The 24,397-nt window shown below is 49.8% G+C and overlaps 9 protein-coding genes across 9 annotated transcripts; 4 read left to right on the top strand and 5 right to left on the bottom strand.

Annotated features, from left to right (window-relative positions):
* Window positions 1-8: 8 nt before the first annotated feature.
* On the bottom strand, window positions 9-1,957 carry CCM_05046 (MFS toxin efflux pump (AflT); the record flags this gene model as incomplete). The annotated part of the gene is made up of 4 exons (XM_006670192.1): window positions 9-679; window positions 735-1,247; window positions 1,310-1,547; window positions 1,622-1,957. The coding sequence occupies 4 exons, from the start codon at window positions 1,955-1,957 to the stop codon at window positions 9-11; spliced, it is 1,758 nt and encodes a 585-aa protein (XP_006670255.1).
* Window positions 1,958-3,664: 1,707 nt separating this feature from the next.
* On the bottom strand, window positions 3,665-7,451 carry CCM_05045 (uncharacterized protein; the record flags this gene model as incomplete). The annotated part of the gene is made up of 3 exons (XM_006670191.1): window positions 3,665-5,541; window positions 5,593-7,138; window positions 7,188-7,451. 3 exons carry the CDS (start codon window positions 7,449-7,451, stop codon window positions 3,665-3,667), a joined length of 3,687 nt encoding a protein of 1,228 aa, XP_006670254.1.
* A 564-nt stretch (window positions 7,452-8,015) lies between these two features.
* On the top strand, window positions 8,016-8,420 carry CCM_05044 (50S ribosomal protein YmL27; the record flags this gene model as incomplete). Its single annotated transcript, XM_006670190.1, has 2 exons — window positions 8,016-8,207; window positions 8,298-8,420. 2 exons carry the CDS (start codon window positions 8,016-8,018, stop codon window positions 8,418-8,420), a joined length of 315 nt encoding a protein of 104 aa, XP_006670253.1.
* A 346-nt stretch (window positions 8,421-8,766) lies between these two features.
* On the bottom strand, window positions 8,767-11,474 carry CCM_05043 (alpha/beta hydrolase fold-3; the record flags this gene model as incomplete). Its single annotated transcript, XM_006670189.1, has 4 exons — window positions 8,767-10,191; window positions 10,248-11,099; window positions 11,156-11,208; window positions 11,255-11,474. The coding sequence occupies 4 exons, from the start codon at window positions 11,472-11,474 to the stop codon at window positions 8,767-8,769; spliced, it is 2,550 nt and encodes an 849-aa protein (XP_006670252.1).
* A 276-nt stretch (window positions 11,475-11,750) lies between these two features.
* CCM_05042 (Pre-rRNA-processing protein TSR2) lies at window positions 11,751-13,275 on the top strand (the record flags this gene model as incomplete). Its single annotated transcript, XM_006670188.1, has 4 exons — window positions 11,751-11,822; window positions 11,888-11,965; window positions 12,539-12,584; window positions 12,674-13,275. 4 exons carry the CDS (start codon window positions 11,751-11,753, stop codon window positions 13,273-13,275), a joined length of 798 nt encoding a protein of 265 aa, XP_006670251.1.
* Window positions 13,276-13,578: 303 nt separating this feature from the next.
* On the bottom strand, window positions 13,579-15,040 carry CCM_05041 (BSD domain-containing protein; the record flags this gene model as incomplete). The annotated part of the gene is made up of 3 exons (XM_006670187.1): window positions 13,579-13,859; window positions 13,926-14,619; window positions 14,684-15,040. The coding sequence occupies 3 exons, from the start codon at window positions 15,038-15,040 to the stop codon at window positions 13,579-13,581; spliced, it is 1,332 nt and encodes a 443-aa protein (XP_006670250.1).
* A 496-nt stretch (window positions 15,041-15,536) lies between these two features.
* Window positions 15,537-16,810, top strand: CCM_05040 (lipase/esterase family protein, putative; the record flags this gene model as incomplete). The annotated part of the gene is made up of 4 exons (XM_006670186.1): window positions 15,537-16,470; window positions 16,516-16,623; window positions 16,670-16,679; window positions 16,753-16,810. 4 exons carry the CDS (start codon window positions 15,537-15,539, stop codon window positions 16,808-16,810), a joined length of 1,110 nt encoding a protein of 369 aa, XP_006670249.1.
* A 1,542-nt stretch (window positions 16,811-18,352) lies between these two features.
* CCM_05039 (Grg1 protein) lies at window positions 18,353-18,633 on the top strand (the record flags this gene model as incomplete). Its single annotated transcript, XM_006670185.1, has 2 exons — window positions 18,353-18,474; window positions 18,540-18,633. The coding sequence occupies 2 exons, from the start codon at window positions 18,353-18,355 to the stop codon at window positions 18,631-18,633; spliced, it is 216 nt and encodes a 71-aa protein (XP_006670248.1).
* Window positions 18,634-19,359: 726 nt separating this feature from the next.
* On the bottom strand, window positions 19,360-20,237 carry CCM_05038 (Serine/cysteine peptidase, trypsin-like protein; the record flags this gene model as incomplete). Its single annotated transcript, XM_006670184.1, has 2 exons — window positions 19,360-19,993; window positions 20,113-20,237. The coding sequence occupies 2 exons, from the start codon at window positions 20,235-20,237 to the stop codon at window positions 19,360-19,362; spliced, it is 759 nt and encodes a 252-aa protein (XP_006670247.1).
* Between the last annotated feature and the right edge of the window lie 4,160 nt (window positions 20,238-24,397).

Here is a 24,397-nt window from a genome sequence, read left to right as displayed (position 1 = left end):
AGGTCAAGCTAAGTCGCAGTTGTCTCGACATCCACCGCCTTCTGCTCATTCTTCTTGACTGACTTCTTCTCGAGAGCCAACACGGAGAGGAACGCGCAGATGGCACAGGCCAGCGTAGTGTAGTACGTGTTGCGCAGACCCTTCATGTATGCCTTGAGGATGAGCGGGAGAGCATCCTCTCGATGCATCTGGGCGAGGATATTTCTGGCTTGCGAGACACCGCTGTTGATAAAGATGTGGGGGTTGATACCAAGATTGGTGGTCTCGATGCCGTCAATGAGGCCATTCTGGAAGACAGTCTGCGCAACGGCGATGAAGACGGCTCCTCCCAAGCTTTGAAAGAATTGCACGCAGGCGGTTCCGACAGGGATCCATTCTTGAGGTAGGACAGTCTGGACAACAACGGGGCCGACTTGAAAGCCGGCACCAATGCCGAGACCGGCGACAACCTGGTAGCCAAACCACTCGCGAAGAGGGGTGTGGACGTCCAAGGTGGTGATGAGGCCGGCGCCGATAGCGAACAGCGCCATGCAAGGCGCAATGACATATTTATACACACCGAGGATGGAGACCAGAGCGCCCGAGGCAACAGAGCAGATGACGGTGGCAAGCAGAAGAGGAAGAATCTTGATGCCGGCCTGGATGGCACTCACGCCCTGGACGGCTTGAAAGTAGAGAGCTGGTCCTGTGATTAGCGGCAATCCACGTCAGTGTTGGGCTGCCCGCGGACGTACAGAGATAGAAGATCAACGGGATAAAGGCAGCACCGAAGAAGAAGCAAAAGGCCATGGCGGCCACGATGCTCCGACTCTTGAACAGAAAGGGCGGGAACGTGCCCTGGTCGGCGCGCCACCACTGCACCACGACGAAGACGGCGAGCAGGGCGCCGGCACCCACAAACAGGCCGATGATGCGCGAGTTGTTCCACGGATAACTGGCGCCGCCCCACTGAAGGGCCAGCAGCAGGCAGACGATGCCGGGGACGAAGATGGCGGTGCCAACGAGGTCGAGCTTGAGGATGCGCTGTCCGATCGAGAGGCCGGCCGAGTACCGCGTGTTGCGCTTGATGTGCACGACGCACCCGACGATGCCCATGGCGACGCCGCCGACGGGCAGGTTGATGTAGAAGCACCAGCGCCAGCTGACGTGGTCGGTGAAGGCGCCGCCGAGCAGCGGGCCGGCGACCGAAGCGATGCCCCACATGCCGCCGATGATGCCAAAGGCAAGAGGGCGCTTGGCAAGAGGCACTGGATTACGGATGATTAGCATGAGGTTGGTTCTACTATCGGGTTGGAAGGGGGGAACGGACGGGTGTAGGAGAGAATCACGACGGCGCCGGAAAACAGACCGGCGGTGCCCATGCCGGCAATGGCGCGGCCGACGATGAAGGCGACCGAGGACGGGGCGACGGCGCACAGCAGGCTGCCGACCTCAAAGATGAAGATTGCCGCGAGAAAGGTCCACTTGACATTGAACATGCGGTAGATGGCGCCGTAGACGGGCTGCAGACAAGTCGAGGTGAGGAGATAGCAAGATCCATACCAGCCCTAACCCAAAAGACCGGGAGTTGTTAACGAGCTTTTTCGTCGGTTTGTGTCATGGCGCAACGGGCAAAACGTACAATGTCTTTGGTGCTGCTGAATTGGGTTGTAATCGCACCGAGGGCCGGCGCGATGATGGTCTGGTCCAGCGCGACGAGAAAGATGGAGACGCACAGCGCAAACATGGTCAGCGAGAGCTTGACCGCGCCGGGGTACTCGGGCTCTGTCCAGGGCTGCATCGTCGTCGTCGTCGTCGCCGCCTCGGGCTGCTGCTTCGTTTCGCTTGCGTCTTGCACCGCCGGCGCCGGCTGCTGCTTCTCTCCGGTCGTGTGAGCCATGGCTGGGTCGTCGTCGAGCGTTGTCTTTTCCGACGACGGTCGCGACTCGACCGTATCCGTCGTCGTCGTCGTCGCCATTCTTTTTTTTTCGTTCTTCAATGGCAAGACGAAAGGAGCAAGACCGCAAAAAAAAAGGAAAAAAAAAAGAGAGCACTCGTTGCTATTTCGTTCTTGTAGTAACAGGTCACGAGTCGGCTTACTACTCGAAGAGGTGGATGAAGTTGCCGAACCGGCTTTGTCAAAAGGGAACCGAAAGGTATAGTACTGGAAGCCAAAACTTATTCATCCGAGCAACGGGTTAGAGAAATGATGTCAAATAAAGAACTATACAAAAAAGACTGGCATGAATGGTTTCAGGTGTGGCGACTACTAACCAGCAGCTGCACGGGCTTTTCCACCGCCCATGCACGCCCGCGACAATCCCAATCAATCCCTGGCCGCTTCTACGCCCGGACAGCCATGGTGCCGATGGCCGACAGATGAACTAAGCCCATCGTTTCTCGGCCTTGTGCTAGTTAGCGCCGCCGTCTCGTTGCGCTTGTAACTTGCTTCCAGCTCAGCTCCACCGCCGTCACCTGCAACGAGTTTGGGTGTGGATGAAGCCGAGCGGGCCAAATTTGGGGGGGGGGGGGGGGGTTCGTCCTGGAAAGTGGAACATTCAATAAAGTTGACGAACAGAACCAAACTAGTTACAAGGAAACTATCCGTATTATATGTTGATTTGCTTACGAGCTGAGAGAGACTGAGCGGGATGCCAACTCGTATAGTAGCTGAGCCAAGCCGTACAGCATCACCCGAGACGCAGGGTCGTATTAAATCTGATACAAGTGATGAGATTCGATCGCGGTGCGCTTTGATGTTTCACAACCGAAAGCGTCAAAAGTAAGCAAAATGCGCAGAATATTCGCTTTTTTTTCTCAAGGAGCTGCGACGGCTGCAGTGTTGCAACAAAACAACTTTTAATTGGTCTTCTACATACCCTACGAATTGCGATCGAATGCCAGCAGTCCCATTGCTTCGGCGTCCGACGTGCAAACGAACGAAACCTCTGTAGTCTTGCCAACGCACACGGCATCGGCAGCCCTGACCACAGGCCCTCCACGGGGAACACCAGCAAGGCTCCCAAACCACGTTACGTGCATCCCCCGAGACCAAAATAGCCACAAGGCCCGCCGGACATGAAGTGTACCGATGTCCGACGTTTATGTGGGGCCAGATCCGGGCGGGCTCTTTTGGAATCAATCGACTTGGGGCGAAAGATCTAGTTGTGATGGACGGAGTTCGAAATGAGCTGATCGTCAGAACCCCTGCCAAGAAGAAATAGATTGGCTGTGCAAAGGTCGCGCCTGATGTAGGTCCTGTTGATCAATGTCATCTACAACAGTGCAACTTGTGTCCAGCAACCACCATTACGATGAGTACCATTTTCTTCGACTTTAAAGAGTAGTCATAAGAATACTCCCTTTGCCATGTCCATTCCGGAGACAAGAGCTTGATTGATATTGTTTCGGATACTGCGTCCTGTCAGTTTGCCGTCCCTTGAACAAGGCCAACCGGCGCCCCACATCGGCGCCAGCCCGCCTTGGCGCCGATGGTCATCTCTTACCTAGCTTATTAGTCTACTTCGCGCGTACCAAGGAACAAGCTTGCTTGTGTCACTTTCACATTCTTCTCGCTCGTCTCGAGTATGTTACTTGTACAAAATATCCTATAGCCTCATCTATGCAGAAACCCATCTATGCAGACGCCGTCCTCATGCCCCAATAATATCACGTACATCTTCATCTACAGCTGCGCCGCCTCCTCACCGACCTCACCCTCCTCCCCCTCCTCCAGCCCCGGAACCCACACCAAAAGTCCGTCTTTGTCAATCTTCATGCCTTCTGTGGGTATAATCCGGAGCACCTTTTGAAAGTACTTGTCTCGCACCACCAGGCCGGGCCGGATGTAGCAGCCCCTCTGGTACGGCAAGAGTCGGTACGTGGCCGTGCGCCGCGACATGGGCAGCATGTGCAGCGTCGTCTGCTTGGCCCCGGAAAAGGCAAATTCGTCGCTCGGGTCCATCGTCAGCCCAAACGTGAGCAAATGGTTCGACGGGTTCTCAATCGAAATATCGAGCTGTATCGTGCTCGTCTCGTCGGGCTCTCCGTGGAAAGTGGTGGCCAGCACGCGCGGCTCTGATCCTAGTACTAGGTAGCGACCGACAGGCAGCGTCGTCGTATTTGCTGGACTTTCGGGCGCCGCGTCCGCTCGCCGCCACTTGATTTTGAACGCCAGATCAATTGAAACAGGGCTTCGGTCTTCCAGTTGCATTTTCTGCGCCTCAATTTCAAACTGCGCTTCATGCATCGTCTTTGGTTCGACCAAAAGACCATCGGGCTCTGTAATCTCTGTCATCTTGCGCACAACAGATCGTGCGCTGCCAACGGTTTCCGTCACCTCTACCTCCGTATCCAGGACCCGAACATCCTCTTGTGCAAACGAGGCGTAATGCGACAAGAGACACCATCGCTGAATGAGCCCGATAGGCCTCCGCTGCTTCCCGTCCTCCTCATGAATATCGTCTAAGCCTTCTGGGTCGAAGAGGCTGGGCCATGGATCAGGGTGCAGTCTCGGCACAAGATCGTAATTTGCTTCAAACGCGTTCACCAAGTTTAGTTGTACTGTGGACACTTGTATGATAGGCGTAGCGGAATCCGTCTCCAAATGGTAAGTTGCTCTTAATTGTAGCTCATATGTCATGGGGCCATCGATCGGTTCGATTCCGAGGACAATCTCTTGTGATGCTGAACTTTCGATCTTGCCCAGGTTGATACCAGTAAGCTCAGCCTCTTCTTCGACTCGGGTCTCGGTGGCATAATCTTTGCCACCCGCTCCAACGTGAAGTTTTGGTATCAATTTCCCAAGCACGTGAATGTCTAGCTTCGTCGTGGCCGCCTCGTCCTCGTTGTTTTCTAGCACAACATTCAATGCGATTGGCTCGTTTGCATAGTATTGCTGCAACTGTCGAGCAATTTTGATATCCAGCTTTGGTGGCCGCGGTTGAATAGTCAACATTCTGGAATCGGCTCGGACCTTGCGGGGCTTGCTCGAGCCAGGGATGAACCATCCGACAGCTGCATCCGTGTCTCGAAATGGCAAGTTCGAGGTCAAGTCGAATGTTTTGGTGTTCATGTTGAGCGTGACTGTCGACGGCTCAACGTCGCCCGCCTCTCTCAGCGGAATCGCCATCTCAATGACGACGCGCTGTCCCGCTTGCAGGGTCAAGTCGCAGCTGCCGTTCAGCTTTGTCGGTAAATCGTCGTTGGAGTCGTCGAGGAATTCTTCGTCCAATGTCACCAGGCGAATCGATACTGGGCAACCCGCGCCTTTCTCGTCTGACGGCGCATGCTCCAACGTTATCGGTTTCAAGCTGCCCTCGAACTCGACTCGTACATTCGACAGCGTAACAGGCGCGGAGCCAGGCATGGCATTGGACGCTAGAGACAGTTGAGCTTGGCAAAAGTCCCCTGCCCTACTCTCCTTGTTCCGAAATACAAACGAAGTCGAAATAAAGCCAGTTGCCGATCCGTCAGAAACATCTACGGAAGGCTTTACTTCTAGTTTCATGCCATCAAGGCATTTGCTGAGGTCGTAATGCCAGTGAGGACGTTTTGTGAACTCTGATTGCGTCAGCTCCTTCCCATCTTACAGTATCAACTCTTTTGACTTACTTTTGTTGATAAGTTCCCAGTCGATGGCGACCACAAGCTCGCCGCGACCAGAAGCAACGGCAGCCTGACGCATGAGCCAGCACAGTTCTTCTGAAATATCCACCCAGTTTTCACTACGAAACGACAAGTCTTCCCAGAGAGGTCGCAACATTGCCAGTACATCTTGCCAATCTTCTAGCTTTGCCATTTCGCGGGCGCACTCAAGAGACAGTTCGGCAGCTAAGCGCAGCTGTTTTCGCCCTTGAAATTGAGTGCGAGCCGCTATTAAACAGTCAATCATCAACTGCGCATGGTTTACCCCATCCCCTTGTATAGGGTTCTCCTTATAAGGTGGCGGGCATAGGTATGTGTCGTAATGCTGCGAGTCTTTTGTCTTTGACTCGTCCGGAGGCGCACGATCCTCCTCTGGTATCATGAGCGCAAGAGTTCGACGTGCGCTAATGTGGCGGGCGGCGATGCGATACCAGTAGCCCGTGTGGTGCAGAAGCTCCCAAGGATGTAGCCGCTCGCCAAGAACAGCTTTTTCGGGCTGCAGATAGAGGTTCATACTTGAGGGCGCAAGGCCTGGCAGCTCCACCCTTTCTGTGAGCTGAGCCATGGCTAGAGCCCAGCGCGCTTCCCAAGCCTGCCAGCCGTAGTTGTTCGTTCCTTTTCCTCTGCGATCGACCAAGTCACCAATGCGATCCCGATGTGCCTGCCAGCGGCGCACGGCCAGACTCGGCTGGTTCATCCAGAGATGCAGGCGCAGGCAGCGTATTGAGATAATATCGGCAAGCAATCGTGCCTCGTTCCAGCGAGGACTCCAACTTGGTATCGTGTCCATGACATCCTGGCCTAGAAGGATCTCATATGACTGCTCGAATGATCGGATAGCAGGGTCAAACTCTTGCCTGAATTCCGAAAAGATGGCGGTTTTGAAATCGTATCGGAAATTCCAGTCAGGCATGGAGAGAGTTTGGGATGTGCCGGATGTCGGCGGAACTGTTGGCTGTGGTACGATGCCGCGGGATCGCTTCTTCCGCGCATGGCGACCGAGGTCTCTATAGTATTCAATAGCGGTCCCGTAAAGACTAGCCAGGATGCTGTCAGCAACCTGCTTCAGGTCCGTCGGCGAATCTTGCGGGTGTATATAAAAGATGGCTTTTGGGTCCATGGCTGTGCCCTTCCGAATAGTTTCCAGTCGCTCCGAGATTTGATCGGTGATGGACGGCGAGCTGCCGTCCCCTTCACGCTGCACAAAAATGACAGCCAGTCGCGTCTTATGACCAATTTCTGTCAGTGCCGCTTTGATCTTGTTTATATCCGTCTTGATTCGATTATCTTCTAGTGTCGCAGAAGCCGGATCGTTTGTTAGGCAGTAACAGCAGGCAAAGACACTCGGCACTACTTCCTGGTGCTTTTGTATCCACTGTGCATTCATTAACCCATCCGGATACAAGGTCGACGACGGGCTGAGAGGTGAGAATGGCGAGCGTAGTATCGGGTTCGGTCTCGTCGGTTCGGCATCTTTTGGAAGGGAGGCGCGCTTTGGTGGCAGAGCGTAGGTCTTTGACAGTTAGCGCCGAGCATCAAGCATCAAGGTGAATGCGACTCACGCGTCCCACGGTCTTGACACGGAGCCGGTATGGCTCTTCTCGCGAAACAGCTCTCCATGATTGTCCTTCATTGTCTACATTCTCAAAATGCTGCGCCAGGAGCTCTGCCTCTTTGCTGTTCAGAGGGGGCAGATCGGAGCGAAGGAGGGCCACTTCCCCTCCTCGGTTCGCGTCGAGCTCGATCTCGGAGGATGTCGATGTCAGACCCGAGAAAATGAGCAGCGGTACATTGTGGTCGAGACTTCCCAGCGGATATCCGTCCATTTTGCCTTGCGCGCCTACTTGCGCTGGGAGCTCTTTCGAGAATGCGAGATGAACAGCAGAATACCGTACTGGGACAGTCGACCAGTTAGCTTATGCACTTGCCATGTTGGTGGGTTAGTAGTTCCGGAAAGGTACCTTTAGAAACCCTTACAAAGTAATAAGGAGCCTAAATATACTGTGTTTGCGGCAGATGCCAAGCTCGACCAAGCAATGATAATTCTAAACTTTTATGGATTTATTTGTCCGACAATGATTCTACTAACAATTGTCTTTTACAGAGCATAGGCATACCCACTGTAGCTACAGCGAGATACAGTGGTGGGTCAGGAACCCAAATCCAAGCCGTCTTTCGGAACCGGAACAACGCCAGCCGCCGGGACCTCGTCCGCTACCGCAGTTAGGGAATTTCAAGATGCGCTCAACAGCCCGCGATCATCTTTCCTACGACTAGATTTCCTCAACGCGACACTGCGTGCACACACCCGAACATTGTCCCTTACAACACAGCATTGACAATCATCACTAAACGCCCCTGGAACATATCGCCGCACAACACACGACAACATGAGGCCGACATCACCCCTGCACGTCGGACTCTACCGTCACCTGAAGCTGACGACCAAGGATGTCAACAAGGGCTTCTACAAGGGAAACCGGACTGGTTCCATGGGTCGCCACACAAGATTCGGAGGATACGTCATTGAGTGGAACAAAGTGCGCACCTATGCCGTGCCGCAGAACCTCAAGGACTTTAAGGTAGGAAAGACGGGTCCCTCGATGCCTCGTCCCTCGACGAGGTCAATTCGTCTCGCATCTTAGCGCGCTAACGAGATTTGTCTTCCACAGCTTACCCCTTTTGTGAGCCGACAAATCTACGCCGAGTCTGGTGATTACAAGGGCCTGGCCAAGGGCGCGTCCGACCCTCACTTTTACGTCGAGCAATGGAAGCGATACAACGGTGTGGATTAAGTGACGAACCGCTTTGCCGAGTCGACAGGCTGCGCTCACTGCGCAATCCAATCATACGACCATGTTACGCCGGGAACAACGCGGAAGGAAAGAAGAACAAAAGACCTGCGCAGGCCATGGGAACTGCGACTAGGCTGTACATATACACTCCCGGATGTACACTATCACGTATCAATCTGAGCCACATTACGGACAATACAGTTTCTATCAAGTTTTAAGATATATATAACGGCGAGGAAAATAAACCAGTCAACTCTGGTGGTATTGTGCAACAGTGCGCCGACTGCAACTGAACTATAATTATTGCTTCCAAGTTTTAGTCCCATCACCTCGAACCCCGAAAACGTTATTTCGCGGCGGCATTCTCGAACAATAGTGTTGGCACCTTGCTTTGAGAAGTTTCCTGCTTCACAGAGCCCCCCTCGCCGTCAGCGGGACTGTACGGCGGAATGGTAAGCTGCTTGTTTGCTTCGTTGCCGGGGCTGGCATGAGACTGAAGAGTCACCATGCTGGCTGTATCAGCTTCCTTATTCAGGCTAAAAGGCAGAGCCAACCCCTTGATGAACGGCCGCTTTCCAGTTACGCCAGTCTCAGGTATATAGTTTGGGCTCAGTAGACCAGGTTGGGACGCTTCCTGTTCTTGTCGCTGCTGCAGCAATTGAGCAACGGGCGTATCTTCACTGATCTCGCCGTCTGTCTGATGCTCGTCGATGACGGTTTTGCGGCGGGAGCGGCTGCGACTTGTGACATCACCAGGAGCCTGCACTTGCGTATGCGGTTGGCCGTTCTGCTCCCGGTGAGAAATGCGACCGCCACCGTCTTCTTCCACAATCTCAATTTGTGGCTGCTCATCCACTTGATGTTCTCGCTCCATGGTTTCCTCATCATGTTTGGATCCCCACAACGACCAGAGGGATAGGCCGAGGCTTCTCTTCCTCTTAGTCTCAACCATATGGGATTCGAGCTTGCGTCTGCCCGCCAGAGCTGCCGGTGGAGGAACCTCTCCGGGCCCAAAGTCCTGAAAGCCTATAGCAAGATCGCTCACCAATTGCTTATGGACCTTTGCCTTGGCAGACGCGTATCGAGTATCATATTCGCGACGAGTTGCAAGCCACTTCTTAGCTGTTGTGGCTTTAAATACTCCAACCTCGGTCGGCTCCATGGTGCATGCGTCCAGTTCCGTCTCCGGTGCCAATGGAAGCGTAACGCCGTGACGAGTAACGCGCTGTCGAATCATGTGGTTCTTGAAAGGTGGGAGGGGATCTCCAGCTTTGCCGACATGTCCAGATACAGCTGTAGGAGCCTTCTCTTCCTTGCGGATATTTTCCACTTTAACAGCAGTATTGCCTACTTGCGTGTCAGAGCCCGAGGAAGAAATGACCGAGATCTGATCATCGTCCATGATGTCGATTCCGCGATGCTGAGCTCTTGCGAGCAGCCATGCTCCAAATTGCGCGATAGACCGGTACATAAACTTTGCCGGCTTGGTAAAGCTCAACGTCGGTGCAACGTGGCATAGGTCATCCCAGACTTGCAGTTGCACATCAGTGGGCTTAAATTTGGCAAGTTGTTCCTTCTCTCGAGCTGATAATCCCTCCGTAGGGGGTGCATATTTCTGTGGGTTGGCAGCTTTATGAGCCAGATAGATTTGCTCGTCACGCAAGATCTCTCCGCCGCCAACCATAACGAGTAATGGCGGAAGACCACCAAGCGTAGCTTGGAGCACTGGGCTGACCAGAGGGTGCGTGAGAAGCGCGTTGGTAGTGTAAAGCTAGAGTTATGAAGTCAGAGCTGATGCGTTCAATGAAACTAGATGCTTCAACGTACCTGAATTTGATCCTTGACCGTGACGGGCTTTCCATCAATATCAAGGTGAATGTACTGCCGCTCATCCGGTTCGTGTTCGAATTCTGGTGTAGTCTCGGCTTTTGCATCCTTAACCCCAGAAGCGCCTGTTCGCACGCGCTTCAAATGATGCGCATCTCGCTTGATCTCGGCAATATCGTCGTCATTCGGAGGGGGCCATGCTTTCGAGGGCCTGTGGTGAAATCCGTTTGTAGGAATGTAGTCCATTGGAGCATCGCCGGCAATACTCTTAAAAGAGTGCGTCAAGTCTACCCAGGGGCTTATGAGGATAGCACCAGCTGGAAGCGGTAATCCTTGGTTGCGCAAAATTAGCAAGATTGCCATGGCCATGCCGCCACCAGCAGAGTCCCCTGCCAAGATGATGGTGCTGGGGTCCTGCGACGATAGCAAGTGTAAATAGGCTGCTAAGCAGTCTTGCAGGCCACAGGGAAAGGGAAACTGCGGCGCGAGACGATATCTCGGGGCAAGCACCCTGGCTTTTAGCTTGCGCGCATGGCGCTGCATCTGGTAACGGTGTTCGTCCACGCTGCCAAAGTAGTAGCCGCCGCCGTGAAAGTACAGAATGACACGGTGTGCTGGGTTACCGGTCTTCTTTCTCTCGTTTGCATGGGCGCGCATCTCAATCCACTCGGCCTCGAGGGGCTTCTTGGGTCTGCGCCATTGCCACCACAAGCTGCCGCCAACCAAGGCCCGGCCGTCCTCGCCAAGCTCCTCGTTGATCAATTCAGCGGATCGCGACAGATGATCTTGTGGTATTTTTATATTTTCCAGCTTCACCCATTGCGGTGAGGGCACCCATTGGCTGGTGAATGCCTGCAAATCTTCGACTGTATGGCGAGAGGCATGCTGCAAGAATGTTCGAACCAAACGGAGCCCCTCGTCATAGGAGAGATGGGCGGTCGGCTTCTCCTTGAGAGGTTCCCTGTTGAGATACTACAGTCAATTGTTGCACCGTCAGCATGAAATACTATCCCAGAAAATCGATTCGCCATCAATGGTGGCAGGATGAGCCCGCCCACCACAAGATTTGGGCAGCAAATCGGGGCGCAGCACACGGCGCTCCTTGGCGTCAAGCTTCTCCTGAGTCCTGACGAACGTGATGCAGACACCACTCACATGTGAAAACAAGGTCCCCACGACAGTCGGTGTCACGGCTAACGAGACTGAGGTTGTGCTGAGCTTTGTCATTGTTGCTTTTTTGTCCGCCCATGAGTTGGAGAGAAGGACATGAGAAAACCATGATGCAATGGCTGCGAAGTTCATGTCTAGGGGCCAACTAGCGCCATCAGGGCGTTCGTGTCGAATCTATAGCGCTTTCCTGGGGTACATCGGCGCTGTTGGTGGCCTGCGCTATGATGTCATGGCTAACTTTACCCAGTCCGGGCCGATATAGGTACCTACCTGATAAAGAAGAGTTCATTTGGAGGTTCTTGCATTAAAATCCGATACTGAGTTTTTTTAGGCATGAATCCGTACTGCCCCCACCAATCGCCATCGTACATATGCATCTCCCGAGCATCCCTTTTACCACCTCTCGTAACCCGCTGTACAACTACCTACCTACCTAGGTACCTAGTCTTCAGGGCATACGTCCCAAGTAGCCCGTCCTGAAACGAAACCAACAGACCAAGTTTGCCGTCAAATCTGCGGTGCTTGTCACCTACCTACATATAAAGATAGTACGGTCTTAGAAACGCTTGGTTCTACGGGGGAGTAGCTTTCTCAAGTACTTAGGCCGCCAAAACACTGTCGCCTATGGGATTTATTCCTCGGTTGATCTGTTTTCTCTGGGGTGGGCTGTAGAGGTCCGCGTTAGCAAGATTGAAATGGGACTGTACCTAGTATAGGTAGTTGTCCATTGAACATTTGCACAACTATCAGGATCACCAAGACGTACCTGTTTGCGAAGTCAGCAGTTCATCTGCACTGTTGAGCCATTCGCAAAGTCAGCTTTCTAAGAATACGTAGGACCGGAAAGTAGAATTGAAATTTTTAGTTGAAATATCCACAATTTCTATTTCCACAATAGAGTACTACAGACGAACCGTTACGCCATATCTCACTTACACGATGTAGAAGGCCCGCCGCTTTCAACGTTGTCGCCCATCACCCCACCAATTATGCCCCTCCGCCACCCCGCCAAAGTGGGAGCGGGAGCAAAAAAATCTTGCACAAGAGTGACAGCCAAGCTCTCAGTCTGATAACTCTCCGCAAACTTGCCCGATATACGACCACGAAGCACACCTTCACAGCCGACGGTCGCAATCATGGCTTCCACTTCACAACTGCCCCCGGCCTGTAAGTAACCCCGTCGCAACGACACCTTTCGCCCGTGTCTCCAAGTTCGCTAACACGACCCTCTCTCGCTTGCTTTTCCCGGAATCCAGCCACGCGCCAGCACAACTTTGAGCAAGCCGTCGCCTACGCGCTGCATCTGTGGCCCGCGCTCACGCTGTCCGTCGCCAACCACTGGGGCGGGCCCGACTCGGCCGAGAAGCGCGACTGGTTCGCCGGCGCCATTGTCGAGCTCTTTCCCGAATTCACCGACGCCGCCGCCGCCGGGCCGCCCGACAGCAGCACGTCCTCGAGCAACAACGCGGGCCCCGACGAGGCCGACACGGAAGACGTCGAGACGGTGCTGCTGCAGGTCATGGTGGACGAGTTCGAGGTCAACGTCGACGACGACTCGGCCCTCGAGGTCGCGCAGCAGATTGTCCGCGCGCGCACGCAGTGCGCCGCCGGCCAGTTTGACGAGACCAACGCCCTGGCCGAGCGCTTCGGGAAGAGCCGCGGGAGCAAGGTCGCGCCGCTGTTCCAAAAGGCCGAGGACCCGAACCAGGATACCGACGAGGAGCCCGACGATGACAGCGACGACGATGACGACGACGGCAGCGACGTAGACATGGGCGACGCGCCGGCACCAAAGGAGAAAGAGGAGCCCCAGGTGGACGAGGACGGCTTCACCATGGTGACGAAGAAGAAGAGGTAGATGGGCAGGGGGGGCCGAGAGGGCGGCTTGGAAAAAAAGGTTCATAGACTACTGGAGACAAAAGTTCATGCCAGTAGACGGGTCTCCGAGTATTGATACCCAATGCATAGATACAGGATTACGTTTGTCAGCTAAAACAAAAGGAAAAAGCAAATGGAAACAACTTCCAAGTTCACAAAGACACCCAAAACGCCCGCAGATCGGTATCCCAGCACGCAAAAGAAAAGCCACAGAAAAAGAAACAGTTGCTCATAGGAGCATCTTGAAGAAAAGGTTCGGGTTAGAACCACGCACGCTCTGCTCTTACTCCCAATCGTCGTCGCTGTCTTCGTCCTTCTTCGATTCCTTCGGGCTGCTCGCTGCTTGGCTGGGCAAGCCCGAGGTGCCGCCAACCACGTCGTAGCTCGCCTCGCTATCAGCCTGCGACTTCTCATCGTTGGACTTGCGCACTTCGGGCTTGAGCAGACCATCCTTTTTGGGATTGATGGTGGTGGACGACTCGACAGAGGCGGGCTTCTTGGGCGCGGTGCCCTCGTCGTCGGATTCATCGTCGTCCCAGCCGACCTCGTCTTCCGCAGCGGCAGCTACAAATAGTGTTAGCAAAGGGAGATATCAAGCACGGTGCAGTATTTCTAGGAGGACTCTCGTACCTTTGAGGAGCTCTTTGCGACGAGACTCGGCATCTTCAATACCCCGGCGAAGAAAGTAGTAGCGCTTCCAGAAGTCGGCATATGAGATGTGATCAGGCACCAGCTTCTCCATCGTGGTGCGCAGCTCCGGGTACTTATCCAGGTCCGACGCAATGTCAGCCGTCTTCTTCTCCACGTCAAACTCGGATGTGAACTTGTTGTATTCGTCGCCTTCGGGGTCCTTGGCGAAGCTGTCGGTCGAGGTGTGGATGACATGAAGCTGCGCGTCGAATCGGGACGTGTGGATGACGCGCTTGCCAGAGGCGTCTTTGCTCTCAAAGAGCACTGTGCTGTCCTCGGCGCCCTCGGCGGGAGGCGCCACTTGGATGGCATCGCGTAAGAAGTCGCGCACGTTGCTGCCGAAGCGGAGGAGCGCCTCATCGGCGGCGTCTTCGGCGCTCTGGAGGTCCTTGAGTCGCTTGGCGGCCTCGGTCCGTAGCCGTGACAGGTACGTCTCCGAGTCGGTGCTGGCACCGATTGCAGGGGGAGTGCCCTCGTCGTCCGCGCCGGATCTGGTTGCTTGCGCGCCGGTGCCGTTTATCGACATGCCGCGGGTTCGGCTGATGATTGTTTCGCGCAGGTCGGCCAAGCCCTTGGTGGCGTCTCCGCTCACTTCGGCCAGCTCCTTGGAGGCTTGGTTGTAGACGGATTCTCCCTGGGTTGGTCAGTAGGCTAATCTCTTGCCAACGCTCTGGGCACTGCTTATTGTAAATACATACCTGCTTCACCATGCTGCCAAAGAAACCGCCAATCTTGGCGCCCCAGGGGCTGGCAGAGAAGGCCTTGTAGGCATCCTGAATCTCGTCATTCAGGGACGCGGCGGGAGGTTGCTCCGAGGCCTGCTCGCCGGGTTTGGGCGTATCCCGGCGAAAGGCCTCCTCTTGAATGTGGTCGTATGCCAGATCCATGCTTTCCGATTCGGTCGCCGGGTTGTGTTCCTCCAGATGTGTGATGAGAACTGGGTAGTTAATTACTTGAGTCGAGACAATGCGTAGGCCATCAACGAAGCTAGGTAACTTGGAGCCAGTTAGCGCCTGGTGGGGTTGAGCCACGATCCAGCACAGGCCATTGCCCATCGTGCACGTGATGATTCAGTGATGGACCCTTCATGTTTCATTTTCTCTGCTGGAACTTCCGCAAGTCTCACGACAGAACAGACTTCATTTTCTGACGAGGCGCGATTGTGCGGTCGATTGATTCCCTCAGGCGATGTGACACAAGTGCTGACAAGCGCGGACGACAATGTTTGCCAGTGGTCGAAACTACACAGCCGCCGACCTTGTGCTTGCGATGGAATCGGGATCCGAATATATTTTGTAGCACAGAAGGTAGAAAGTTAATTATCTCGACAGAAATAACTTACTGTTGTCTGTCCGGAGTAGAATTCTCCATGTGTCCGTATATGCCCTGTCGGGGTTGTCCGGGCACGACCAGGCTCAGCCGCACGACTAGGATGCCTCGCATCTCAGTACCGATTTGCTAGGAGTCACATCAGTGCAATTGCCGCACTTGGCGTAAATTCTTCCATTTCACCTCCTTCATCACTTTCTCAACCGGCTCTCTCGTTTCATAATGACATACAACCTATTTAATGGGCTTCGCATATTCTTTCGGCCTCTACTTGTCGGGCTCTTCAATACCAGCATCTCCTGGAGCATGAGGTGGCGGGTGCTGGTGCTTCAGCAGTTTGTCTTTTTAACATATACAATTCCGGTGGCGCCCTATCTTTTCTCGCGCCCATTCGTGACCGAATATCTGCCTGTCTTCGCCAATCGATCTGTTCGTACGCTAGTGTTCAAAGGCAAGGGAAAAGGGAGTGGCCGCAAGCTGCGTCCGTTGCACATCGACATCCATGGAGGCGCCTTTATTGGCGGCCTGGCCGAGCAGGATGCCCGCATATGCGAGATGTGGGCGAATGAAACGGGCGCCATTGTGCTTGGCATCACGCATCGGTTTGCTCCTGAGCATGTGTTTCCGGCAGCCATCGACGACGTCGACGCCACGGTGCAGTGGATTAAAGACAACGCAGAAAGTCGATGGGGAGCAGATCCGACCCTCTTGACAATATCTGGCTCATCTGCTGGGGGGAACATGGCCGTCGCATCGACGCAGCAACCAAGCTGCCACGGAGTATCCCCTACAGCCTACAAGGGCATCATCACCTCATACGGCGTCTATGAGCTAAGGCTTTCCCCCTGGCAGAAGCCCGCCCCAGAAAAGATGCCAAAGAGCGATCCGACTTCCTTCCTGCAGCCGTTGTTTGATTCATATGCCGCCCCAGCCCGGGCCCGGCATATTGATGACCCTCGACTAAGCCCGCTTCTCGCAAAGAGAGAAACACTGCCAAACCGCATGCTGATGGTTATCGCGGGGATCGATATTCTTCTCGAGGAGCAGACACATTTTGCTAAGCGGATTAATGAAGAAGACGAGCGCGCGGGCTGGACAGGCAAACCTCGTGTTGAAACCATGCTTGCATCGGAAGGCTTTCACGGCTGGCTTGAGTGTAAGTCCTTGTCCTTTGATCTTGCCTTCACTAAACTATGGACAGTGCCGGATATAATTATCAAAAAGGAGTTAAAAGAGGCCTACTGGGCCCGCTGCGTCGAGTTTCTGAAAGAAATTCATAAGTCGGAGGGGTGGGCCTGGGAAAGGACATGTGAGTGATGTTCTGGTGTAATTGCAAGTGTAGCACGAGCTACCAGCTTTGTACTCGTAAGCTGCTAACTACCTGTGCTGGCGGCATTGTCTCACCACTCTGGATTTATTAGTTAATTTCCATGTACAGTTGCAATCTCCATTTTCACAAGCAAGATGCCGACTTCTCCAATGCACACATCTCTTAATTTATCACACTTGTTTGCTACTACGTCATTTATCTGCAGGGTAAAAACACTGCGCCGTTGACCGCTGGGGATGTGTGGAGCGATGACGGCAGTCCCTGAAATTAGACAGGTGTAGCCGCAAGTCCAATTTTGGTAAATCGATAGTAAAATATGCTAAAGTATGTCTTAAGATAGATGCATATGATGGGCAAATATAAAGCCAGGAATATCTGTGGCTGGTGAGTGTGAGCGCGTGAGCGTGTGAGCGTGAGGGTTGTGGCCAGCTACGTCCACAGGCTTGGTCAAAGTAGCCAACAAGAAAGTATAGCGTGATGAGAGAATAGGACATCAATGACGCGTTTTGATGTCAAGCCAGGCAACGCCGAATATCTAGCCAGATCCATTAGAAACCACATGTCGTACAGCCGCAGATTGCCGTGAGCCCAGGACAAAACCAAGGCACCGTTAATGCAAGCCACAACGGAAGAAACTATGGAGTTCTCTAGCTTTCCAGTATATCATTCAACGCGAATAGAATTCCAACGACGGGTCGAGAACGGTCTATGGTGAGCTCGAGAGCACTAGCCACAGGCGTGATGCAGGTAAGCGTGGCTTAAAACCGGGTTTTGCAGCGTTAAGGTCCCCTGCAGACGAGGTGTAACTGTGGCTCGAGGCGGGACCCTGTGGCTCAACCAGCCAACACGATGATGCGAAGTGGTACTGAGTTGTCTGGATCGCCGATTCTGCTGTGAGAACGGGGAAACTGGCAATGGCGGCACTTTGACGCATGACCCCGCCCGGGGGGATTTTGTGCCATGAGCCCGTCCTTGAATCATTGAGAAGTGAATGAGTGCTGGGTGAATGTGAAAGTAGATGACCATGAGTTCCAGGAAATACAAGTTGGAGAGTGGGAATGAACAGGGTTCGGTAGATGCTGATGTCATATTTTGCTACCTATGGCAGATGGCAGTTAGCGATGTTAACGATACTCTGTTGGCCATGATTCGTGATTCGTACCTAGGTTGCTAGGTACGCATCGTGGCTGATGGTGTGGGGAAAAGTCAATGGCGTCATAGTGGATGATAGTGTGGCTGGGTCGGAAGCAACCGCCCAGTAACAAGCCACCCGTTTAGCGCGAATATGAGCATCCGCCACACTTGGAGGGGCTCCAATGTGACGTAGTTTATGTGCTCCTGTTGACATGCATACATGCATGCTCTTCTTCTCACTGGTCATCCTTGTATCGCATCACTAGAGGCAGGCACGGAACCGTAAACAGACAGGCTGGACTCTGCGGTGGATAGGAGCTTGCGCAAGCCACAGCACTTCGGCTAGCTTCACTCTCCCCAATAAACGGAAGAGAGCAGGAGCGGCAGCATGTGAGATGTGTGTAATTGGCTATTCTCTCCTGCCAAGTTACGTGTTCCGGAAAGTCTATATAATCCCCATCTCCCCCCTACATCTAAACTATCCCTTCTTCCTCCCCATCACACTCTCAAACAACTTCCATACACAATCTTCCTCTACTCTCAACTTTCAAGTTACCAACTTCATACCTTCACAATGGAGACCGCCAAGCAAGCCGTTAACTACGTCTCCGAGACCGTCCAGGGCGCCGTCTCTGGTGCCTCCAAGGAGACCAACAAGCAGGTTGCCAAGGACAGCAACGCCAGCGTTGGCACCCGGTATGTGACCACCTTTGCTACTCTCTTCCCATCAATAGAACAAGTCTGCTAACATTGACTCACAGTCTCGGTGCTGCCAAGGATGCCGTCGGCGACAAGCTCGACGAGAGCGGCCACAACGCCAAGGCTGATGCCCACAAGGAGATCGCCAAGAACTAAGAGTGTTTAAAAAAAAAATCGAGAACAGCTCTGCTTAGATGCATGAAGCTTAGACACGAAACTACACGCTTGCTGGGGGCGGGGTCGAACCGCTTCGGACTCGTCAGATACAAACCGATATACCTGAGACCATAATAAAGAATAATTCCTAAAAGAAAATGACCCTCTTTAAATACATGAACGCTAAATAACCCTAGAGTTTATGCTAGGGATTAGTATAGATATATTATATTTTATGGGGAATTGTTCCCTCGCTTCTGTGCCGTCCGTTACTGATTTATACAACAGTTTGACTACCTCCACTCCCGTGAGATCAGTCAGTGTAGACATGCATCTACCACCCTTTGCCAGTGTCAAATTTTGCGACATATTGTGATGAAATCGCCTCGGCTTTCCAGTTTGACTTACCTGGGTTGAAAGCAGTACCAAGCCTTGTTTTGCTCTATTTCGTCGAGTTCCCATAGCCCTTCACTAAGACACTCTGGGCTGCGTTGTATACTTGTTTCAATTTCTTATCAGAAAGTCTATTTTCTTTTTCTGAGCGAATAGCGCCATACATCTTGAATTTTGTAGCCCATCTTTGTCAGCCCCTCAATGGAAGACAATCACGTTACAGAAGAAGGCGAGTGCTGCCTCGAGCCCGCGCATCGTCCTACAACCCCGCCCTCGGAGCCCCGTGTCCGTGTGGTTGACCAATACTCTCTGCCACCGATTCACCGTGTGGCCTCAGTTCTTCCCTGCTTCAGAACACTGGATGATTGTCTCAGCCGTCGAGTCAAGCTTTGCTTCACGCACGCATCCATCGCAAGCAGACCCCATGGCGTGGATGGCTTTGCACTTGGCTTCCTCCTGATCATAGACCTTCGATTTATCCGTATCTTTACCTGCAAAAAAGGCTCTTGTGGCCTCATTCATGCACGCACTGTATTTGACTTGAAAGTGCTTCTTGCAAGACGCGAGGAGACCCGGCCTGAGCACCGCCAGCTTTGCCTCGTCTTTGACTCTCTGGTTGTCGCCATCGGTGAAGCCTCGCTCCCCGAGATTTTCGTTGATGAAGTCGAGATAGCTGCCGACCCTTGTAAAGATTCCAGCACCTGTGCAGGCGCTGCCATCGTCGTTGCGCTCAGAAATCGACGTGAGGCCAACCACTGCCCCAGTCTTGGAGTCAATCAGCGGACCACCGCTGTCACCCGAGCAAACAGTCTTTCCGGGTTTGCCAGCACAGATCAATGTGCTTGTATCGCCGAGAGGCGAGCTTTCACATGTACTGATTGGCTGCTGCTCGAGTAGGACTTCTGCTCGATTCGCAACTGTAAACACAGCGTCGCCTTTTGTCCCTGTCCAAGAAATATTGCGTCCCCTAGGCTGATATTAGCGCTTATTCTGGCTCAAATCTATGCCAGCATGCCATCCATCTCTCTTTACAAAATGGATAGTTGCCGGCACTCAATCGCGGTTATGTGTAGTGATAGGTCTTACCAGCCAACAGCAGTGAGTTCCGCGCTCCCGTCAGGGACTGCGTCGGATGTTGGCAGTGACGCATACTCAATGTTATCGCTCTTCTCAATAGGAGTAGCTAGCTTGATGATTCCAATGTCGCTCATTCTGTCCTTGGCTGAAGCGGGTTGGTAGTTGTATGGTTTGTGCAAAGGCCGTTGAAGCGTTGAAATCTTCACCGTCACTCCCCCAGTCCCCTCGAGGTTCTATTGGGTCGAGGTATTAGTCTATGTAGCAGAGAGACGTCTTAGGAGGAAGAAGAAGAGGATGTAAGAAAAGAAGAAGAAGTAAAAGACCATACCGTTTTTCCTGCCACTATAAACCCTGCATCGGTAGTGTTGCGGAAGCAATGACTGGCAGTCAGGACTGTAGTACTGTCCAGTAACATGCCTCCGCACGAATGTGCCTTTTTGCTATCCTGGATGCTAACGACGAATTTATAGCGATCTGTGGGCTCGTCAGGTCCGATGACCCTCGGATTCAGTATAGCTGATGCTAGAGCAACAGGAAGCCCTGCAGTCAGGGTGATAGCGACAGTGGCCTTCATTATGCGACTAAAATATCTCTGAATAAAGTGTGGTAAAGGAGTAAAGTAGCTGGATTTGCTTTCTGCCGAGGTCTCTAAGGATGGAGATGCAGAGCGTCAACAACGCGGCATGCTCGTTGAATATATAGCTTCCAGGAACTAACTAGAGGCGCCTTCTTAGCCTGTGTGGATGATAATGCCAACTGTTTTTAACACGGTTAATACGCAACCTCGGATGGGTCGGACTTGAACAGGATGGGCAATTAAGTACTTGACGTTATGCCAATAGTCTCCATGACTATAGTTATGTATCAGGAATGAAATGCTATAGATAAAACACTAATAAGAAGAAATAACTTCTGGAAATTCAATTGGACGCATAACTGTCTATTCTATGGCAGAACCGAGGTGTGGACGGTTGAACTATATACACGGGTACCTGGTTCAACAAGCGCTCCAGGTTGATGAATGCTTACCCATGCAGGCTTATGTCTTTACTTGGCAATATAGACCGATTAACGGCACTGCCGACGGGGTCATAGACGTCGAATGACACTCAGCATGGCGCGTTGTAATAATACCACAACAGCATTGACTCGCGTCGCAGCAATTATACTGCCTTTTATTGGGTATGAAAGACTTGTCCCGCCGTACCTTTTGTCCAGCGGTTCTGCCCATATACGAACTGTAAGGCCTACCAAACCCAACTCTTTATTCTCGCGACGTCTCATTAAAGTTTAAACATGTCTCTTTATTGAGTACGGCGCTGCCGGACTACTTGGCGCTCGCTTGTCTTGCGTTTCATTGTCCTGTTGGCCCTGGCAGGGGCTGACAGGGCCACTCGTTACAGGTGACAGGAGTGGTTCTATGGTTAGGTAGTTTATAGTGGGGGATGTAATAATACATAACATGATGGCTATATAATTGAAGCATATTATTTACCTTTCCTAGCTTTGGGAGTTTTATAACTACAAGGTTTTGTTTTTAAAGACCAACTTAATAAGGAAGCTTTTGGTCAATCTGAGTCCTTTCCTTCCTCTCGGCCGTGAATTCACATACAGGAAGTTGGCCTTGGCTACTCACTCTGTCGGCCACAATTCTTTCTCCAAATCCCGGTCATGACAGTCCCAGCCTCAGCATGAATCGCTCATCAGCTATCCTTGTCCCTGGATCCAAAGCATACACATTGACGTTTCGGCCCGGGCCACCTCTCCGCTTCTCCAATGCATGTCGCCCACCACGAGTCGCTCCACAGCGCTCAGCAACTGTTGGGCACAAGGGAATTTGGCAAGATGATGATTTATTCTATAGCTGCTAAGTAGGTAGCTTATAGCCCTAAGTAGTACTATGCACATAACAATATGCCTTATTACCTATAGTAGTAACCTTACTATTAAATAAAACTAAATAATCTTACCCTATATATAGATAAAAACTAATTATACTTTACTATATATAAAGAGGTTAATAATAATTCCTTTTAAGTAAAGTTAAATTATAGGTATATATAAGTCCTATAATAAAAGAAAAGAGTATTATTCTATAAAAATAAAAAGAAATAACCTAAAGAATCCTTATACTTCTATCCTATTTACTTTATCTATTTTATTCTTATCTATATTATCCTTATCTATATTATTAGTTAACTCTAATACCTTTATATTCTATTTAAGTTCCTTTATATATAGCTTAATTAGTATTAGGCTTAATATACCTATATTTATAGGATTAGTAAACTAACTATCCTTAGGATTAATAAACTAGCTTTTATCTATTCTAAATATATACTACCTTTAGTCTTAAATTAGCTTAACTAGCTTTAGCTACTATAGTATAGGCTTTTATTTAAACTTTAATTTTAACTTTACTATCTTAGTTACTATTTTAGTTACTTTAATAGTTATATTTATTTTAGTTATAAAGAGTACTATACTTATTATATCTTTAGCCTTTTTTATTATTATATATTATATAAGGTTACTATTAAATTTTAACTTTAATATTAATTATTATATAAATATATACTTTATTTACTAATATATATAGCTCTTTAAGCCTTTTATTATAAGGATATTTAAGGTATAGTTTATTATACTAAGGTAGTAGAATATACTAAAAGCTATATAGGTCTATTTTATAGGTTATATACTAATATTATTAACTATTTTTTTTTTTATTATTTTATATATAACCTTTAGTATAGTAATAATAGTTAAATAGTTTATATATTATATATTAAAAAGCTTATATTTAAATATAAAAATAGTATTAAATAGGTATTTACTAGACTTCTATATAGCTATTAGTATATTAATATATACCTATATAGATATAACCTTTTATTATATAGTAGCTATACTTATCTTTATTATTTAGTATATAAAGTTAATATTATATAGAACTATATTAAGCTTATCTATAAAGGTATAAGCTATAACTTTATTAATCTAATCCTTTATAGCCTTTATTATCTCCTAACCTAGTTAAGGTCTTTAAAGTTAATCCTTTATTATAGTAGCTATCTTTCTTATAATATATATTAGCTCCCCTATATAGCTCTTAAGTAGCTTAGTACTACCTTCTAGGTATACTACTTTAATAAAGGTAGGTAGTAGTATTATAAACTATCTAGTATCTTAGTATAGCTTTATTAAGGTAATATTTACTTTACTAACTAGGTCCTTTAAGTAAGTAAGTTCTTAATATATTATCTTATTATCCTTCTTTAAAGTATTTATAATTCCTTATATCTTAGCTATATATACTTATAACTTATTAATAATATTAATCTTATTTACTATATATAAGTTATTTTAAACTATATTATATATATTCTCCTATAAGCTATATAAATACTTATATTCTACCTTAACTAGTATAATATTATACCTAGCTACTTTTTATAGTATTACTAGCTTAATATTAATATAATTATTAGATTATATAATAAAAGGTAGTAACTTAATTACTAGCTAAGAAGGTATTTATTATAGCTATATATAAGTAAAGTAGCTAATATTATTTAGATTTTCTTTCTTACTACTATATATAATTACTAGCTTAACTTACCTAATATCTTTAATAATCTTTAGCTTTTACTATTCTATATTAGTTAACTCTATCTTCTATACTTTATTATCCTATTATCTTCCTTTTTTACTATAAAATACTATAAGCTTTACTATTAATTCTATTATATAATCCTTTACCTATTTCTTTATCTTTAATACTATATTAAACTTAGCTATATAAGGCTTAACTCCTATAAGCACTTTCTTAAGATTTTTATTTTCTAAATACTATTTTATAGTATAAGCTTTATCTATACTATAAACTACTATAGTAACTACTATTTATATAAGTATTTTTAGCTTTAATATATTATACTTAGTTATTAGTAGATTACTAGTATTCTTATAGCTAAAGGTATATAATTACTATATACTTAATATATATTATTTAAGGTATATTACTATAGGTAGGATATTCTAATTTAATATAATAGACTAGCCCTAGAGGGGCTCTAGTAGCAACTAGTACTACTACTATTAGTAGCCTTATAGCTATAACCCTCTTAACTGTAAGGCTAAAAGGATTTATAATAACAATACTAACCAATTATTGCCTAGTTGCACCTATAAGGGTGCCCCTTTAGGGGCTCCCGCGCTGGGCCACTCGTGGAAGGCGCTGGGCCAGAGCCCAGCCTATAACACACCTTCTCTCCCCGGCGCGCCCACAGAT

The sequence above is a fragment of the Cordyceps militaris genome (genome assembly GCF_000225605.1).
Source record: "Cordyceps militaris CM01 unplaced genomic scaffold CCM_S00004, whole genome shotgun sequence".
Lineage (NCBI taxonomy): Eukaryota > Fungi > Ascomycota > Sordariomycetes > Hypocreales > Cordycipitaceae > Cordyceps > Cordyceps militaris.
This window is presented reverse-complemented; position numbering and strand designations above follow the sequence as displayed.